Source organism: Mycteria americana, chromosome 13, assembly GCF_035582795.1.
Source record: "Mycteria americana isolate JAX WOST 10 ecotype Jacksonville Zoo and Gardens chromosome 13, USCA_MyAme_1.0, whole genome shotgun sequence".
NCBI classification, from domain to species: domain Eukaryota; kingdom Metazoa; phylum Chordata; class Aves; order Ciconiiformes; family Ciconiidae; genus Mycteria; species Mycteria americana.
The window spans coordinates 18081565-18101026 of NC_134377.1; the positions used below are offsets into that span (position 1 = coordinate 18081565).

Consider the following 19462-nt stretch of genomic DNA (forward strand, 5'->3'; position numbering starts at 1 on the left):
CTCAGAATTCCCTTTTATAACTCCTCGTTCTCAAGCATTTCTTTTTCTCAGCAACACTGGATGGCCAGCTTCAGATGCATCTCTGGGCCTGGAGAATTGAAAGCTTAAATTTAAACACAGATCTTTGATTAGCAGTCATTATATATTAACCAAAACTACTTTTGGTTTGCTTAATATGTAGGTGTGAATGGGCAAGATATAAAAACCTTTAAATATTAAGTCATCCCATATACAAATATCATTTAATAGGACAGCATCTTAGACAGCCTTGTCTACAGCTCGCAGTTTACATATTTGTAAACATCTTGACTAATACTGACCAGAAGACTTGGGCACACATTGCTGTTTAAATACTAAGCGTGTGAAATCTGACATAGAATTTAGTACCTTAACACCAGAAATTCTTCTGCAGTATACCACATCAAACAGTGGTACTCACATAGGCACATGTACATACCTTGCTTTTATATAATCACTTCTCTTCCATTCCAAGAATGCTTTTTTGCCAGAGAGTTATTATTGCAATGCAGGAAGAGAGAGTCGATACTGTGCTGTAGCACAAGGAACATCCTTCTTCCTAGTTGTACAGTTAAAGTGATGTAACAGCAATTACAAGATAGGGAAAACAAGTACGGTCCAAACGTGCAGAGAAATTAATGCCTTTAAAGTAGATATTCCTTGCTGAAATTAGGCAATGCAAGTACCTGAATAATAAGCAGATTTCCATAATGTTCGACAGGGGAATGGTGAATAGCGATTTGATCTAAATGACAATGGTGACACAAGAACAAACAAATATAAAATAGGCAGCAATATATAAGATGGAAATTAAAGAAGGTTTCAACATCAGAACAGGGAAGGTTCTGGGGCATTTGTCAACAAGGAGTAGTGAGAGAGAACATGAACTAGCTCAAGGTGGAACTCATCCAAGGATTTTCTGACTTTGCCTGCGCTATCTTAAAAGTAGACTCCAATCCTATACCTTTATGGCCTTTAGAGTGAAACAGCAGCATGAATTATTGTACAAGTGTCACCAGTGTAACGTAACCATACAGGATTCCAGAGACATTAGATGCTTGTGACCAAGAAAATGTCCCTGTCCTATCAAGTTCTTCGTTACTCACTGTTTCTTAACATTATAATTTCTTAGCTGTTCAGATGAGGTTCACTAACTGAAGGTCTGTGGGCCCAAGACTTTCCTAAAATCCAAAACTAGAAATTATAATCCTAGGCTCACAAATACGTAGCAGTTCACATCTTATGTTACTGCTACAGTTCACCTCAAAGATAGTTACATGGGAGTCAATGAACAGTCCCCAGCAGAGCAACTGCAAGATCCTCTGATGACCAGTTTCCAACTGCTTTGTGAAATATTTGTGCTGAAAAGCTACATAATTATTATATGTGGGTTACAATATGCTGTTACTTGTTTTCCTATAAAGGCTGAGCAATAGCAAATAAAGATACACTACTGGAGCACAAAGTCACAACGCAGTAAGATACCATTCTCTCTGATGTAAGGGAGACAATAAGAAACATGCTTCGATATCACTTTATCTTACCACATGCCTTACAGTCATTGCTGCAAACACAATATAGAGCTTCTAGTTATGGAAGATCAGTACCTTGATCTTCTTCAGTTTCCCCTGCACACAGCCATGCTCCAGCACTGCTGCCCGTACTCCTTTATTATCTTACAATTGCAGTGATCTAGTCACGCAAAATTCTTATTTGCCAGCTCCTCATCTCAGGCAGAGTCCTGCTCTAGGTGAGGGTAGTTGCAGTGAAGTCCGTATGATTGCTCACAGACAACCAGACGCAACAGAACAGGGAGTGCAGAAACAGAGCGCTCTGGGGAGACTGAACTCAAAGCGACTGGAAGAGGCACCAGCAAAAATCTCTGAAGGCCTGCAGAACGTACTTGCAAGCTGGCTCTATAAGGAGGTGCTGGGGGCTCCAGCCTCGGCAGAGCCCAGCCCAGCCGCAGCTCCACTGCGGGCGGCAGAGAAGGTGAGCCACCCCCGCTGCCCCGGCCAGGGCTCGCTCTCGCCTTGCAGGCAGGTTTGCTGATGTCCCGTGAACGCTGACTGCGGAATCATTTCTTCCTGCACCAGAGGAGGAGAGCCAGGGCATGTTGTTTAGACCCCAGCTAAGCTGATAGGAAGCCAACACTTCCCATGCAAAGTGCTGGAAACGTGCTAAATCTCTCCAGACATATGAAGGCTACAAACATGAAGGCAAGGGATGAAATATTCAGGGTGCAGCAAGACTTAATTAAATGTATTCCCCCTCCTGCTCTTCCAGAGTTGTAGGTGAATACTGAAATAGGCTTCTGGAAAGTGTCGTATCCTGGCCATTACCAGAGCTCTCTTGGAGACGCATCCTCTGAGGCACGCTGAACCGACTTTCAAGTCATCCCAGGGAAATGGAATGGCGAGTATTTCCCCTTACAGGATAGATTAGTTTGCCTGAGACATCTCTCCTCCATTTTTATCTTCGACTCTGCCTGCATCCTACTCCATTTAAATTCTTGGTGCTGGGATTGAAGGGTTTGGTGAAGTCTAATGTTAAACACTTCTGCATGTAAATGCAATAGGACCATCTGTTACACCAGGCACAAACCCAGTACCCAGTCACCAAGGCCTGTTCTCCCTCCAGTTCACTCAGATAGGAGAAAATGCAAGCATGAGGCAGAAGACACATGCATCAGGTTCTTCATCCCTCAGCATCCCATCTTTATAGGGGAGGGTGGGAAGAGAAGAAATAATCAATAAAGATGGAGACTATTGAGAAACTTGCCAAGAGAAAGATCTGAAGTTTCAAGATGTTCAGGTTGTGGAGGGCCCAAAATCTGGTCCCAAGAACAGACAAAAGCAAGATGGATTATATGGATGAATTTAAGGTGTCATTGTGGCTGCACAATAGCAGCTGTGATGATGCCAATGTCAAAACAAAGGAGTAATTAGCTAAGGTCAGTCTACCAAAGAGAAAAGGGCACTTCAAAAATATAAGAGGTTATCAACTTAAGATAGGAACTGAACCAGTTCAATTTAAGTGAAATCATCCAATGAGGAAAATAAAAGTTGTTAACTAGTTCAGTTCAGGAAGCACAAGGGACACAGTCATTAATTCTTTTTGGGAAGAGAAACTCTCTTGCCTTTCCAGAAAGCCAACCCATACGATCAGTCCGGGGCTCCAGACACTGCGTTTGCATCTTGCCCACAAAACTAGCATAGCTACCTTTCATCCCACAGGTACCCAGCAGGAGCAAATAAAGCTCTGTTCACTGCTGCTTGCCAGACAGCCTAACCAAATATTCTGGGAAACATTTCAAAACACTTAAGTCTTCCAACAGACAGCCTCTGGGAAAACCACAGAAGGAAAACAGTATACTTACAGGTCAACCTTTCCTCATCTCCTTCTCCCTCTGTTTCCACACTCTGCTGCTTAAATTCGCTCAAGTCTGTTTGGAGGACTTCATCAACTGCAGCATGGATCAACGATGCCGCAAGAAGTGGTGAAACACCTCTGCTGGTAAGAAAAGGAAGGGAAAGCAAAATAGACTGCATTAGTTTAAATTGAGCTACAACCTCACCGTTTATGGCTGGTGACCTCAGAATTATAAAGCATTACACACAATCAATAATTCCAACTTCATTAGTAAACCATATGTTCAATATTTATTCATACAAATCTTTAGTAAGATCTTCAGTTAGACAACTGCTTTCTCAAGAATGCAAAGAGGAAGAAGCCTATGAATCATGTTTTCAAACTGTTGCCTCACACTCCAGTCGCAGATGGTACCTCCTTCTCTTGAGCTCTCATATGGGAACTGCTACCTTCAATTCTAGCCTCTGAAGGCAAACATTTTGTTTCTAGTCACTACACAACACTTCTTGCTTGCACTCAACTGTCTCACCACAGACAGTATCAGGAGCTCTGCATTGTGGTACATGCAAATCTCCAAAAAGGTTACTTAAGACTCCAGTTCCCTTTCCTCCACAAGGAAAGTCGTGCTCAGCACTAACCTACAGCCCTTTAACACCCAGTTTCTCCTGACTGGAAGTTCCCCAAAGAAATCACCCAGGAAGAAGGTGCAAAGAGTTGGCACTGGAGACTAGGCTGAGAAAAGACTCCAAGACTTGTGATTCAGCTGAAGCTTTTAGGTGAGCATCTAGAAGACAATAACGGTACCTGATGTACACACCCTCTCCTTTTTACTCAACGCTATATGCAAGCTACATGCTTTATAGGAAGCACATACTTGCTATACTGCTTTTGAACCTGTAAACAAACAAGCCCCACCCAAGTTTAAAATGGGGCTACTAGAAAATAACTCTTTTATTTTCACTAAATTCCCATGGCAGGTACTAACAATTACAGTACATAACACACATTCCAGACACTTTCTAAGAGCACAATGAAGAATAAGCGTGGACGTCCATAAAAAGCATTTTACCCGTTGTTCATGGAGCGTTTGGTACCCACAGAGTATCAAATTATACAACCAAAGCAAGTAACACATTAAGGCACCTGCAGCAAGTCAAGGACAAGACTTTGTTTTGCCAGGAAACATTTAGGAAGTCCTGCATAAAACTGGTTGGCTACAGAGTAAGAAATGGTGGAAGCAACTGGTCTCTGCAGAGCTTCAACAGAGATGACTGGTTTTGTGCACACAGAAGAGCAGGGAGGGGAAGACCGTGAGGTTTTAGATCCCAGTGACAACAAGCTGAAATGCATTTTGCCATTGTGTTCCTGAAAGGAAGGCCTTGTCATATCCTCACAGCCATGTATGAGTACCTCCTGTGGCAGCAAACAGAAAGCATTGTGTTAGTCAGCAGGCTGCTAACAGAAGCGTGTTTTATGCTACGCATTCTGCAGCAGTGATGGCCTACTTTAACGAGTCATTTCAGTACTTCAAATAGATGGCAACGTGTTTGCAGTCCTTTCAGTGCTAGCTGCAGTCATATCACATCAAGGGAAGCCAGAAATTGGCTTTTTATTTCTTTTTTAAAGCTAATACGTTTAGGGGAGTCGGTTCCTTTCCTACCCAAGTTAAAAGTAACAATGCCTGCTTATAATCACTCTGACACTAACAGACAACCTTTTAAAAGGTCAGGCAAGAAATACATCTGAAACGGATATGGCAACCCCCCCAAATCCTGCTTCCTGTTTTTGTTTGTGTAGGTGGAAAAGAAAGGAATATGAAAATACAAGCCACACAAACAATGTCAGAAGTGTAGCTGATGCTGCTGAAAGTCAGAAGCTTTAGTTAAAGCAGGTTTCAGCTCCAAGAACAGAGACAAAAAATGGTAAGTGAAACTATGCATTTAAATGCACAGTGAGAGCTACAGCTTCAGTCATCTTCAGAACTTCGCTGCTATGCTGGAGGAAAAATTCAAATCTAGCCGGGGTTTCCAGCTCGGCATCAGAAGAGGGCTCAATATTTTGATTTTAAACTTTGTAGACTTCTGCTTTCCAGGCCCTGACTTGCTGAACCAGGTCCATAAAAAGAAGCTTAAATAAAAGGCAATATACTAAGTGCTATAATTTACAAGTCCTGTATAAACCTCTGCTTACAGGACGCCTATAACAAAGAAAAGGTTTACGAGTTATTATGTCACATCCTTCGGCTTTTTCCAGTTGCCACCCAGTTCCTGAAAAGGAAATTCAGAGATTCCTCAGTACTGATACGCTTCATTCAGCTTTGCTTCCTATGCATTTCCTCCCCCTCCATAGTTTTGCAAATCTATACAAAGAAAATGGTTGCTTATTGGGATTTTATTTGTTATGCAGCAACAACATTAAGCAGTTGATTCTGACATTGACAAAAGATAAAACAAAAGCCTAAAAGATGACCCTACCTATTTAGTTCAACCCCAGTTCCAAACAGACATGTTTGTCAATTACTTTATGAACTCTTAATGCTAGTACTACCATATTGGTAAGCCTGGTTTTTACTCAAGCTCAGGTAAATGGAGCTCCAAGGCAATGGCATCTTCCATTCAGTTTCGATGTTTACTGGTTCTAATTTAATCCTCTAAACCAGAGACTTTAAGAGTTAACAAAATATATAATTAAAGAAGAGTCAGAACTGCTTCTGTAGTTGAGAGCTACAAGGTCTCACTTGGCTAGAGAGCATCTGGAAGCAGACACAGTACCTATGGCAACCAGTGTAAAAGTAGAAGCCCACTGCAGTTACCATAACAGACTTCAAACCTTTTCTGTAAGCAAAGAGCAGCGTCACTTATTGTTAAAATCTTCCTTTCAAAGAAGCCCAAGACACCCTGCTGACAGGCTGAACCAAGCACAATTTAATCTTCATGAATCAGAAGAAATACTGTAGCTGTTTCCTAAGTGGGAAAACAACTGTGTTGGGAAGAAGAGGGAAGCCGGTGTGTTACGGGGAGAGGATGTTACCTTCTCTTAAGAGAGTCTTGCAAGAAACATGTGTCAGCCCCATTTCTATGACACACGCAACACTAATTACCTAGCCTCAGCCTACACAGGCTAGTAGTAAACAGACTTGGAATTTCGTTGCTACAGGCTATTTCTTTGCTAACAAAAAGGGTGTGTTTTGACCACAATAAAAAATATTTTAAAAGAATTAATGCATGTTGTAACAGTGCAGATGAGGCACTGTAGCTTCACCACCAGCTAAAGTCACATCGCCAGTGGCTGGAGCATGGAGTTCATATCCTCCAGCCACTTCATGGTAAAATACAAGCCTCGTTTTAAAAACTTGAGTATAGATAAAAGTGGTAAGTTAGTGTGTAAAGCAATACTTATGCTAATAAAGAACACACTTAAATTTATATGCCATCCTCCTCCTTAAACGTTTCTGGACTACTGGACACATACAGTATTGTTAAAAGAAGCTATGCAAAGCTTCTGTTGATATACATACCTGTGGGCTAAAATAAAGTTACACACGGAAGCAGAAAACAATTATGATATTTTGCATAGTTTAGATCTGGCATGAGTTACAGAACAGAACTTACTTCTCCTCTTGTTCACCTTGTTTCTCTTCTGCAATACAGTTTAGTTCTCAATTCTATTTCACTTTAAATGACCAGCTGTTATGCCATCACAGCCACAGGGTATTCATATATGTCAGATCAATCATAAGACTGTTACTGACGCCTTACATATCAGCCTTCAGAAAGAAAAGACAGAATATACACAAGTCTCTTCAGGAAGCAGAAACTCTAGTAAGATCACTTCTTATTTGGTTTTATGTGGGTCATTAAATGCCCAGGACGCTTGCAGCGAGTGTTGCAAACAAGTCACCAGTTCAAAGATGTCCCCACCGCCTCCTCTTCTCCAATTTAAGAGGGTATACTCAGAAGCCTCTGGTAAACAGCTTTGTGGGCGAGGGGAAAGCATCTAGAGCATCAGAGGTCACCACATCTTGTCCAGAGCCTCAACCATGACTACGCTTTTTTCAAAGGCTTGAAAACAGATGACAGACTTTCTGTTGTGCTCTATGCCCACAGCTTACAGCAGCTTTGAGAAAGCGGAGTAGCGCGGCAGATGGCATCCTCCCAACAGCTGCTCTTCAGCACTCGGAGCAGAGAGAAGCAAGCTCTGTGTAACCTGGCGGAGGGTGGTACAAAGCCTCACGAGGACATACCACGCACCCAGTGTTTACGCAAAGCCTTCTGAATCTTTATTAACTTTTTTTGGAAGGAAAATAATTCACATCCCACTGCCCCAAACACACACATTCTCCCACAGTACTGTCAGGCAATCTCTGTTTGTATAAAGAGAAGCACAAGAGATTACTAACTGTATTGGCCAAGTTGTTGATCGCTTGTCACCTTGCAACTTAAAAAAGAAAATAAATAAATAAATAAAAAAGCACATGATGTTCTTTCTAGAACATTATTACCAAAGTCACGGCAACAAGGCAGCAGTGGTACTGCACCACTGTACGATCCTCTTTTCCTTTCAGGGTGCACATATGCATCTATATGCATAGATATAGATGCACATGTTGGGGAACAAAGAGGTGCTAGCTATATCTGCTAGCAAAAGCTTCTAGCATAAGTCAGCTGCAGCTGACTTATATCGGAGGGAAGATACATTTTGGCACGCACTTGCTGCCCAGGCCCTGTAACACCAGAAGATCGCATACAGTACAGCTTTGCCAGTAACACAAAGTTTGTCACTGTGGACTCGCTGTGTGCTTCCAGCACGTTACGGCTGTATCAGCAAAGTGGTTTTCATGCAGATCTGCAAATGCTAGCAGTTCTCTAGTAAGTGAAAGATCCTCTCATACTGCCAAAATAATAGCAGGTCACAAGTTTCCTCATAAACAAAAGCTGCTTGTATTCAGTATTTTCTCCCCAATCTGCCACTTTTATTTCCCTCCCCCCTTTTTATTCTTATAATCAACTACAGAATGTTTTCACTCAAGTGGCTCTAAGCCTTAGTATTTATTACAGCAGCACCCAGAGTTCCCAGGGTGACGGTGACCAGAAAAGCACAGATAGAGATCTGTCGAGGAGAGACCATCTGACATCCTACAATGCACAGGAAGCTGTTTCTTGTGTTAATGACATCAGGTCTTTACAGTAGATGAACAAGATGGAATCAAAACAGATATATGAACAATGCCACACAGAATTTCAATCTCTCATGTTCCCATCTTTACATGAAGCAGTTTTTTCCAGATTTTCTTCTGAAACTATCAGAAGCAGCAGCTTTAGAATCCAGAATCCATCTGTTTAGGCCCTTCAGTCATCATCAAACAGTTTTTACAGAAAAAGTGCAATGGAGAGTCACCTGCTACTTCCATTTCATTCTCAGCAGGAAGAAAAAGCACACAGCAGAACAGAAGAGGCTTAATTCCACAAAAGCTACTTTTCAGTTAAGCCCTAAACCTGTTGTTTCAAAATTGAGTATTTCTTATCTTGATGCCCAATTCAAACAGTAACAGAAAGGGTGTTTCACACAGATTACAAGAGCAAAATATGCAGGTTCTAGAGAAAGACAATTTCAGTCTTCCAAGCAGAACCAAAGAAACTGATTTCAACACCAGCAAGCCAGCCCTAAAAATCTCCTCATCATTATAGATTTTATCTTTTTTTCAGCATTTCATCAATTTTTTTCTCTCTTGTATTGCAGGCATTCCCATGCATACACTTTCTTTCTAAAGGCAAAGTGAATCTTTCCCAAAATTACTATTGAGAGTATCTTGTAACAGGGTAAACTCCCTGGGAGTTTTAAATTAAGAAATGTATTCTGAAAAGCTATTTACTGATCACAAAATCAACAGTTTGTCCAGCCTTTATATGCTGTTGGAGGCAGCTCAGAAGAGCCTGAAACTTTATTATCCAGACACACATGCAGTGTGAGCTGCACATCATTTCTCCCAAGCTGTGTATCGTCCCGCCATCAGCTGCAGAAGCAGCAGTGGACAAACCACTCGCAACAGAAAACAAGCTAGTTTTGACCACCACCCAAAATTACCAGAGCCGGTTTGTTAACCGTTTGCTAAATTAACTAGTAAAGAGCAGAAGTGCTACATTCCTCTTGTGCATTAACTTTATCAAGGCTTCCGATTCTAACTTTATTAATCATAAACCAGTGAGAACACTGGTGTTGCTGAAAGAGTAGGCTGTTTCTGCTAATCCCATGCTTGCTTTCGCTACCGAGCACAACTGGTCCCCTGAAAACTAGAAAGTTTGTTTGCAGGCAATCACACATGGAATTCACTTTCTTGACTGAAGGGAATGGATCACTGATACTGTAAACATGTTCCTAGCCATGAGAAGTATTAGTGTGTTACAATAATATACACTAAATGGTACAAATTAGGAATAAAGAAGTACGTTTCAGGGGATTTATTAAAAGCAGAGGTCATGGTAGACAGGGTAGGTAGTAGTTTTCACAGAGGAAGGGACTAAAGGGAGTTTTAAGAAGAGACTGGGTAAACCAGAGGCAAGATAAGATTCCCCCCCCACACCCCTTCATGCTTACATCACATAAAAACATCAAAATACCAGAATTGCTGAATTAACTATTCTAAAAGCACAGAAATGATGAAAATAAAGATGCCAGGGCCACACCTTAGGTGTCAGCATTACAGTGTAAAACACAAAGACACAAAACAGGATGCTGAGGCAACCGAGAGATGAAACACAGTGAATCGTTTGGGAGGGGGCAGAACAGGAAGCCGAAGTCGCACAACTGTTACTGTAGTAAAATCTCCTCAAACAGGAAGCCTGCTGGAATTTCACATTGTTCTTTGGCTATGCCACAGGATGGTCATACAAGTTTCAGCTCCTATCAAGGGAAAGGAGAAATTTCTGTATTTGGGGGTCTGATTTCATCTCATGTTCTGTTTCAGTACAAGTTAGTAAAATTTCAGGTTAATTTCTAAAGCTTTGGAAGTAACCAATGGACTCTTCATTCGCATCGACCCATTTCCACAGACTGTTGGAACACAGAGCTCTTACCCAAAAGCATACGTTAATTAAAATTCTGCAAAACGAGATTACTTAAGCCTGCCCCAATTCTTCAGAATTTTATGTATGTATTTAGCTCCACACAAGGCAGGCAGTTCCATTGATTTAAATGAATTATTCAAAGTAGAAACATCTGCAAAGCTTCACCGGATTAGCGATTTAAGCGCAAGTGCTGCCAGGAAGCGAAAGTGGTTGGCTGCCTTAGCTAGTGCTTGGCCGTGCTGGCTGCATTTGCAGAAGGCTGTTAAAATAATTCATTTTAGATCAGTAAAGACATTCAAGGGAGTTAGCCTGAGATATCCAACTGCTTCCATGTAAGAGATGTGTGTAGCCTTAGAGAAGCAATAGCATTCAGAAACTCCTCCTTGGACCTAACAAATGTTATTCCTTACCCCATTCTCTTCTCAACAGCAATCCTGATTGGTGGTGGAGGAAGAATGCTTCTCCTTGCAAAGACACAAAGGTTTATGCCTCCAAGCAACTGGAAGGACAAGCTCAACATCACCATATGTTGTCTCATGAGCCAAGGATATTGCTGGACCTTTATTGGCTTGGGCCCTTCAAGGCATGACCTACACATCTGTGCGGGTGTGAATGAAGTATCTGACAACACAGAAATAAGACGTGGAACTGCAGAACTGCGTGCCAAACTCGATTCCCAATAACACTTTCATCTATAGAAAAACCCTTCATCGTTACTAATCATCATGTAAAATGCATTCTGTGATGCTGGAGTGTCAAAGAAGTCTCAAACTGAGGAAATACAGAACAAGCATCAATGCCAGAAGTCAGCAAGGCACATCCAATAACATCTTCATCGTGTTAAGCCTGGTTATATTGACACCGTAGTATTTGAATGTGCATATTTTCCACTGAGCTGCCATCTGTTTGTTAGGGATGCTACCGTGATAGCCTGCAACAGCAGATCACTGGGTCTAAGCTACAGTGACCTCTCGTGAACTCGCTTCCTAATCTGGCATCACTTCTGCATCTTTAACAACTTTTACACAAACATTTAAATGTCTTGGAAGTGTCATCCACCCCCTTATTTTTCCTTTTCTTAATACCTTTAGCATCCCTTCTTTCTCCTATTTCCTTGCATTCTCCAATCTATTTTATCAAGGATTTGGGGGATTCAGATAAATTGAAGAGTTTATTTAGCCTTCGAAACTGCATACTGAGTTGACCTGCAGCAGCAAACCTGGGAATGCGGGAAAGAAAGCATAAAGTTTGGCAATTTCTCACACAATCAGAGACTTTAGTTTTGGTCCTTGATTACATGGATTATGAGAAGAGGGCTTGCACTTTCAAAATACTAGAACCCTGTCTTGGCCTGGGACTCTACCAGTCTTTTCTTCCACATGCAAGAACTTAGCCTACCCAATAGGAAACTGCAGCCTTTTTGCGATTGCAAAATGAAGTTTCTCTTTGTCATAGGAGTCCAAAACTGAGCTGGAAGTCTGCTGGGATGCCTGCATTTGACACTTCAGGTATGCTGCACTACGCCCAAGCACACAGCTTCACACACACGCTTGCTTCACTATTTTGCCTGCAGGCAGCCACGAGAATTCGTAAAGACCCTTTCCTTACGTGTTTCTGTTTTCCAAGTACATTTTCTGAAAAGAAGCATAAACAAATAGATTGCTGCACTTATATTCTGCTTTGCTTTCTTTAGCTAACTTTCCCTTCCTTCCCCCCACCCCCGCTTTTTTTGGCCAGCTCAGGACTAAGCAGCTCCACAAAGCAGGCTGTCTAATCAGAACTGGCTGCAGGGCAGGTATGTGAAAAATGCAGCTTCTGACATGGCAGGCTCCTTTCTGTGTAAACACCAGAAGTGACAGGTGAGCTGAAAGCATTGCAAAAGCAGCACTCTCTTTCTGCTTCCACTTGTTAATATGCCCACTAGAGAACAACAGCACGTTAGCAGACATGTAACTCAGAAATGCTGTTTTAAAAATCACCACCGTTTGAAGAACCTATCCCATATCTCTACAGCTTCACACTTTCCTCTCTAAAATAATTTTAGAAAACATTAGCCTGGCCCATATGGCAGATGGGTTGCCATGTGAAAAGTATTCTTTCAAGACTGGCATTACGGTCTTCTTCAAAGCGCTCATCCAGAGCCACTCTTGCTCCAAAGAGTTCAAGATGAGCTTGCAATCTCTTTTAGGAATGCAGCAGCTGTGTTTTGTTCGAGAGCAATTCAGTCAAAGCACAACTAAGTAATGCAATGATCAACTGGGTCTTTTTCAACTGCAGCCTAAAAACCTGATTTTTTTATATGCGTTTCTCATCTTTAGGTTTAGGCACACCATTTAACTGAATGATGTTATGTCCAGGAGTGTCTACGTAATACAAAGCACAGAAGTAACTTGTTTTTTTAAAGGCAATTTAAGTACCTAAAAGTCACCTACACACTTTCGACAACAACAACAACAAAATCTATTCAGTGTTCATAAACTCACCAGATGGTAGCTAGACAGACAAGTAATTCAAACCCTGTTTTCTATCTCTTTATCAAATTCCTCTAGTGACCAGGTAACATTCAGCATACCTAAACAGAACCAGTCTCCCCTAACTCCCTGTCTTCCTAGTTATTTCCAGCACAAAGTCAGCTCTCCACTTAGATTGTTTTGTTTTGTTTTGTTTTAGACCATCCACAAGCCCTGTTCTTGACTCTTAACAAACACTTCAATGAAGCAGACCGTGGTAGGAATTTCGTAAAATCCAGAACACGCAGGCCTTACTGCTGAAGTGCTTCAGGAAGCGGACACAAAGAGTACTGGGAGGCAAGAGGTTAGAGCAAGACAACTTGTTCTTGGTGAAGCTTGCCAAAACAAGTCAGTCACATCCCAGTTCTTAGCAGTGTTAAAGAGAAAGTCTAAACTGATAAGGATGAAGGTTGTAAGACGTCTCTCCTGAAATCGGGGGATGGCAGAAACATCACTGAAAGCAGAGCTGTGTTTTCCAGTGGTGGTGTGACTATGCTCTTGAAGTTTTGAGAAAACATAGACTTGAGAAACCCAGGGAAGCACGCCCTGCTTACCAGGACAACTCAAGAGGGCTGGGAAGCTGAGTACTTTCCTGGCTGGCTTGGTTCTGACACCTGACAGCCCCGCACGGCAGGCTGCAGCTCACTGACCGCCTCCCTCCCCAGACTTTCAAGCAGATCCACACAGGTGCCCTTAGGGACCTGAATTCAAACTATCGGCACTTTACCACAGGAATCACCCTATCAGGCTAACTGCAGGATTGTAATTTAACCGCTCATGCACCAACAGTGGGAGAGAAATATTTCTGAGAGCACACAAACATTACTGTAAAGGCGGAGATCTCGGCAGGAGGCTGTGACAGAAGCACGCCGTTAAAGTCCCAGCTTTCAGGAGAATACTCACAAAAACAATTAAGAAGGGGGAAATTAAAAAAGCTGAAATTCCCCAGGAGACGTTGAGCGGATCTCGCCCAGCGCAGCCCGCGCCCGGCAGCCGACGGCGCCGCAAGGCGCCCGCAGGCCCCACGGAGGCCGGGACGTCTCCTCGGGAGGAAGCGCCGCCCGCCCCAGCCCCGCACAGCCCCGCACAGCCCCGCCCCCGCGGGCCGCGGCCCCGCTCCCCTCAGCGGCCCCGCGCCGCCCCTCCCCCGCGCGCCCGCCAACTGTCAGCGCGGCGCCGCCCCTGAGGGGAGGCCGGCGAGAGCCCCCCGCCCGCCGCCGGGCTCCCACCTGCCGCCCAGGAGGCTCCTCGCCCGCTCGGCCAGCGCGCCCGGCACCTCGGCCTTGCTCAGGGCGCCGCTCCCCGCGGAGCTCCACGGCAGCGGCTCCCCCGGGCCCAGCGGAGCCGGGAAGTCCCTCAGGAAGGAGCTCAGGGGAGCCCCGGCCGCCTCCACCTCCAGCGCCATGGCGGCGCCGCGCTGAGGCGCGCTGCCCGGCCGCCGCCTCGCCAGGAGCGGGACGGGCGCCGGCGGGGACGGGCGGCGAGGGGGCAGGCCCGGGAGGGGGGAGCGAGCGGAAGAGGGCGCGATGACGGCTCCTTTAAGGGCAGCGAGGGGGCGGGGCCAGGCGGCGGGGGTGTGGCCTCGGGGCGAGGGCGGAGCCAGAAACAATGTCTGGAGCGCGGGGGCGGGGCGGGGCGGCCACGTGGCCGGACGGGCGGGGCGGGGCGGGAGCGGGGCCAGGGGGACACGGCCCGGGGGGGAACACGGACACGGCCCGGGGGACGACGACGCCACGGCCCGGGGGGACAGGGACACGGCCCGGGGGACGACGCCGCCGCGAGGACAGACGGCCGCTTTGTGCGGAGGGCAGCAGCCTCTGTCGCCCTCCTTTCCCCCCACCCTCTGCCATCAGAACCGGGAAGGGCCGGCATGGGCGCGTTTACGAGCGCCGTCCTCCCACCGGGCTCCCCGGTGCTCAGCGCCTACCCCGCCGAACGGTTTTCCATCCTAAAATACTGACTTACTCTACATCGGATTATGAAGAATGATGATCCATAAGAACGCACCCCCCCCACTCTTGTTCCTCGCACTCCCTTGTTTCCATTCCCCCTGAAATGCCTGTAAAAGGCTGCAGAAGACCTGGTTTTTTGCAGTGCGTAATTCATTGCAAAACACCGGTGCTAGCTTTCAAAACCTTATCACCCACAAAAACACAAGGCACCGTCACTTAAATAAACTGTTAGCTAAAGGTAGAGCGATTTTGAAGAGAATGATAGCAAGTTGACCTGTTTCTCAAACTAGTTGTAGTTAATTAACTATGTCCACCAAATCAACTATATAACCTTTTCTTGCTCATTTAAGAGCACCTCTGGCTTAGAAAAGGGAGTGTCAGTAAACTAGATGGAATAATCTTCGTCCCAAGCTGGAATCTTCCAAGAAAAGAGTGAATGAAAATCCTGAATCCTACACTCACAAAAATAATACGGTATCAAAGCCTCCAGTGAGGTTAGCAGGACGCAGGCATCCAGAATACTTCCACTGACCTCTCTCCTAGATCTTTTGGGCCCTTTTGGATATTTACAGCATATCAACTAAAATCCTTTTCCTTCTTGCCTCACACAGAGCTGCATAACAGTGTAACTTTGCTGAAGTGTAGTATTTATCATTTATCTCATCCATTCATTCATCTCATCCAACCAAGAGACGGCAAAAGTCTTTCCCCAAACCAGGACTCTAGTTTATTGCCTTGTCTGCTGGCTTTCTGATTTTTAATACCATAAAACATGGGCTTTTCATTTGGGAAGTATTAAACAAATATTTTATCAGGACATTAACCCGAGTATTCAGTTTTGGGGAAAAAAAACCCCACAAACCTCAAACTCTTTCCCCCCAACGACAACGTCTTTAATGCTATTTGTATTCCACATCTCCTCTTCAATAGCCAAACACCTAGCCACGAACAGGTGACATGTCTTATCTTCCAAACAGCAGCAGTTTCCAGCATGCACAACCAGAAATACCTTTTTACTTCAGGTGTTAAGAGAGTGATAAGGATTCTGCCCTTACATTATAGTATCTTCCAGGCGTAACTGGATATAATAGAACGTTTTTAGAGGAAGGAATAAAATATCAGATGCTGCAAAGCCAGGACAGAGAACACATTACCCAGAAGCACTAGTACATGTTCAGCGACATAATATTGCTGCAAGCATTTGCAGTACCTTGATTTCTTGTTTTCTCCTTCTCAGACATCTCTATTTCAGAGCGTTACCCCATGTTCTGTCTCCATTGTACTGAACAAGCTAGCAAACACAATATACTTGACACTTTTTTAAATCGCAAGAGCTGTCTGAAAAAGAAAGGGGAAGCACAGTTAATGCTTCCAAAATTTGCTTATTTTTTATACTGGGATACTTCACAGAGGATCCCATAAAAATAAGTTACCTATGAAAACGAGAGGGCTGCTATTCCAGTGGTTTAAGCAGGCTTTTAATTCAGTGGTTGGAGGCTCAGTTTTGTGAAGGATCCGAGTGCTCCGACTCTGCTGAACCTAGTACAAGTTTAGGATCCATGACAGATTGACGCGTTGGGCACAAAGTTACCTGTGTTCAGCAACAGAGACTGCCGAGGCTTTGAGAGATCTCTAAGCCATTCAAGTTAAGGAGATTCTTATCCCACCTCTTCCCTTTGTATTCCCACGCTAAACTATAGCAGCCTGTATCCTGCAACATCCCTGCTATGATCACTCCCTACTGGCAGTTCCAAGAACAAAAATTGTTTTAAAATAGTTGAACGATTTAGGAGAGCGCAACCCTGGATACGGAATGAAATCACCCCTTCAGTATTACTAGCCCTAAAACGGCTACTGATCACTTTCAGACAGATGGTTTTTGTCTGTACTGTATTCTTTCCCTGCTCCTATCAGAGATCCAATCCTCCTTTTTCTTCCGCACAAAAATAATTATCAGATCAAAAATCTGTATTTTGATACTCTTAATCCTGAGCACCGCACTGTCTGTCTTCTGGCACCAACTTTGTAAGGAGACGAACTGCTACTTCCCTCTCCCCAGGCTGACAGAAGCAAGCTACCTAGGGCACGCTAGTGCCATCTCAGCAGAGACAAGTGTGCAGCCACATCATATAGATGGATTCATTTTCATTCTTTCATCAGCTACGGGAGCCAAATCAATCTCGTCTCTTGAGTGAAGGATGCTATTTCAAAGGTAACTTCCTGAATAATAAAAGCTTTCCCCTGAGCTTTTCCCATGGAATATAAACCGAAAGCAGAAGAGATTTATTTCCTAAGCCATAATTCCTTTCTTTTTTCCAGCAAGAACCGCAGACATGAGACATGTAGTGCTCACCTTCATGTTAGAGACATATCTCCAGGGACTTCATCATTTTCAGAAGTTTCTTGCTCTCTTGTACCTTTTAAAGCAATCCCAGGAATATGCCTCTAAGCTTCAAGTAGAAACTGACAGCACTCACCAGCTCTGCATTCTTGCCACTCCACTCTGGAGACAATTGCCACCACCAACCCGGTGCCAGGCCAGGGCACCGAGCGCCCACTGTGGCCCCTCCTGCACCCCGCAGCCTTCTCCCAGGCCACGGGCACCCCGTGCCGCCCGGCCGCGGAGGGAGAACAGGCTTCTGTGGCAGCTGGTGCAGAGCAAAACCAGCGCCTTCGCTCCTCAGGCGCCACGTTCTGCACGACTGTTCCAGTTACCAACGTATCTGTATCGGAAAGAACTTTGCCATTTGCGGTAGTTACGAGGGAGCCACTGAAATCTGCCAGAACACGTAAACGGCTCATTCTAAGCACTTGAGAGAGATCCCAGCCCTTCATTTCCACTGGGGCTAATACAGGAAAGAGATTTTACAAGCAAGTTTGCCGCGAATGGCCGAAATAAAAGCCATGCTTGGAGAAAGTGTTCTCACACAGCTCAAAAGCCAGAAAGAATGACTAACGACAGGTTTCCCACACTTCCAGGGCCGCCGTCTCTCAGTATCACAGAAATCCCAGCCAACAGCCAGTGTCATACACAGCAGCAGAAGCTAGCTGAGCACACAGGTATTTTCAGAGCCGTATCCTAGTGCACCAAAGCAGGCTACAGAGGTAAGAGAGGACTTTAACAACTGAATCAATACAAGCACCCTGAAAGCTATTATAGTTTGTGCCAAGACCTATGGCTCTGAGACATTACAGTTAAGATTATCTTTAAAACATGAAAAGAAGCTACTCACTCCAGGTTAAGGGAGATGCAAAGACAGTTTGTTTTTACCAGAAAGAACATTTAATATTTAGGAAAAAACCAAACAAGAACTACAAAAAGAAAATTCTGCCTATGGCTGGGTCTTTTAAGCAATACTATTAAAACACAGTTCATGTTTGAGCTCTAACTGTGTAAACATTTTATCAGAGGAACAGGCCTGGGGCTGTGGTGTTTCGTCTGTGTTCTCTTGTCCAGCAAATGCACACACTGTGCCAATTAAAACAACAGAGTTGTACATTACCTTTTGTAGGGACTTGTCTTTCCTTTCTGTTGCCAGTCAATCACGTGCCAAGTTGCTCTCTGCATAGTCCGTGTTCAAACGCAGTAGCCTTTGCACCATGTAAAACTGCGATGGCATCCTCCCGTCCAACCACAAGTAGCGCTGAAACTGTTTTGGGGGTATAGATGATACAAACTGTACTTCATCAGATGACCAGATATGATCAGCTATGCACGCATGGAAGGAAAGGAGAGAGTATTATATATTCGTACAATTAGATTTTGTAACGTGGCACCCAGAGCCACAGCGGCTAGACACAGCTCCATATAAAAACATGAGGACGCCCTCCTTTTGACCACAAAACTAACCAACACTGAAATGACAATTTGAGGTACAGACAGTACAAACTGTGTTTGATCAGGTATGATCAGCTGTGTGAACCCAGAGGAAAAGAGCACGGGTGCTCTCTCTGACCTCCAGCAGCAGGAGGAGGTCTCATTTAACTGGGGCCCATTGACCAAAAGATACTAACTTGTCTGCGCAGACCATAGTTTGGGAATCGCTGCTCAATGCAGATGTTCCCCTTCACATTTATAATTTCCATTGTGTATGTCTCTCGGCATTATCCTCTTACGCAGCACAGTGAAAGATTTGAAGTAGTTCTCTTGCTATTGCAGATGTAATTTAAAAACCTCACAGCTACTAATCATTTATTATTTTTGAAGATTCAAAGTCAGATGAAAAAGTCTCATTCCACACCTAAAGACTACAGCAGCATAACACTGATGTTAATCAGCTCTTATATTCCTGGCACTTGTATTGCTGACAAAGGCCCCAGAACTGATGGAAGAGGGAAATTTCATTTCCTTTCTACCAGCCACAGGTAACAGTCTAGGTAGACTTCTTGAGTCTCCCTACTGTTTGTGAGCTCTACTTGGACCAATGAATTCCAATTAAAAGCTTAACGGCTTACTCAGTTACTAACCGATCACCCAGAAGAATTTGTTTTGTGATTAAATCAAGACATACAACAATCTAAGGTTTTTAACTTTTCTAAGAACAGG

At 44.1% G+C, this 19462-nt stretch overlaps 1 protein-coding gene across 12 annotated transcripts in view; it reads right to left on the reverse strand.

The window, feature by feature from the left end:
* The window catches only part of PPM1F (protein phosphatase, Mg2+/Mn2+ dependent 1F), a 33852-nt gene extending 14400 nt beyond the window's left edge, over nucleotides 1-19452 (reverse strand). For 10 of the 12 annotated variants that reach the window (XR_012777796.1, XR_012777793.1, XR_012777792.1 and 7 more), the window contains exons 1-2: nucleotides 14194-14484; nucleotides 3398-3531 (exon numbers count right to left, since the gene is read on the reverse strand). Coding sequence is in view for 7 of the 12 variants with exons in the window: in XM_075516565.1 (XP_075372680.1) it covers nucleotides 3398-3531; nucleotides 14194-14369 (310 nt within the window). In the remaining 5 variants the exon portion in view is untranslated. Of the gene's footprint in view, nucleotides 1-3397; nucleotides 3532-14193; nucleotides 14485-18419 lie in introns of those variants that run through there. The other 2 variants (XM_075516569.1, XM_075516564.1) reach the window with 2 other exon arrangements.
* Between the last annotated feature and the right edge of the window lie 10 nt (nucleotides 19453-19462).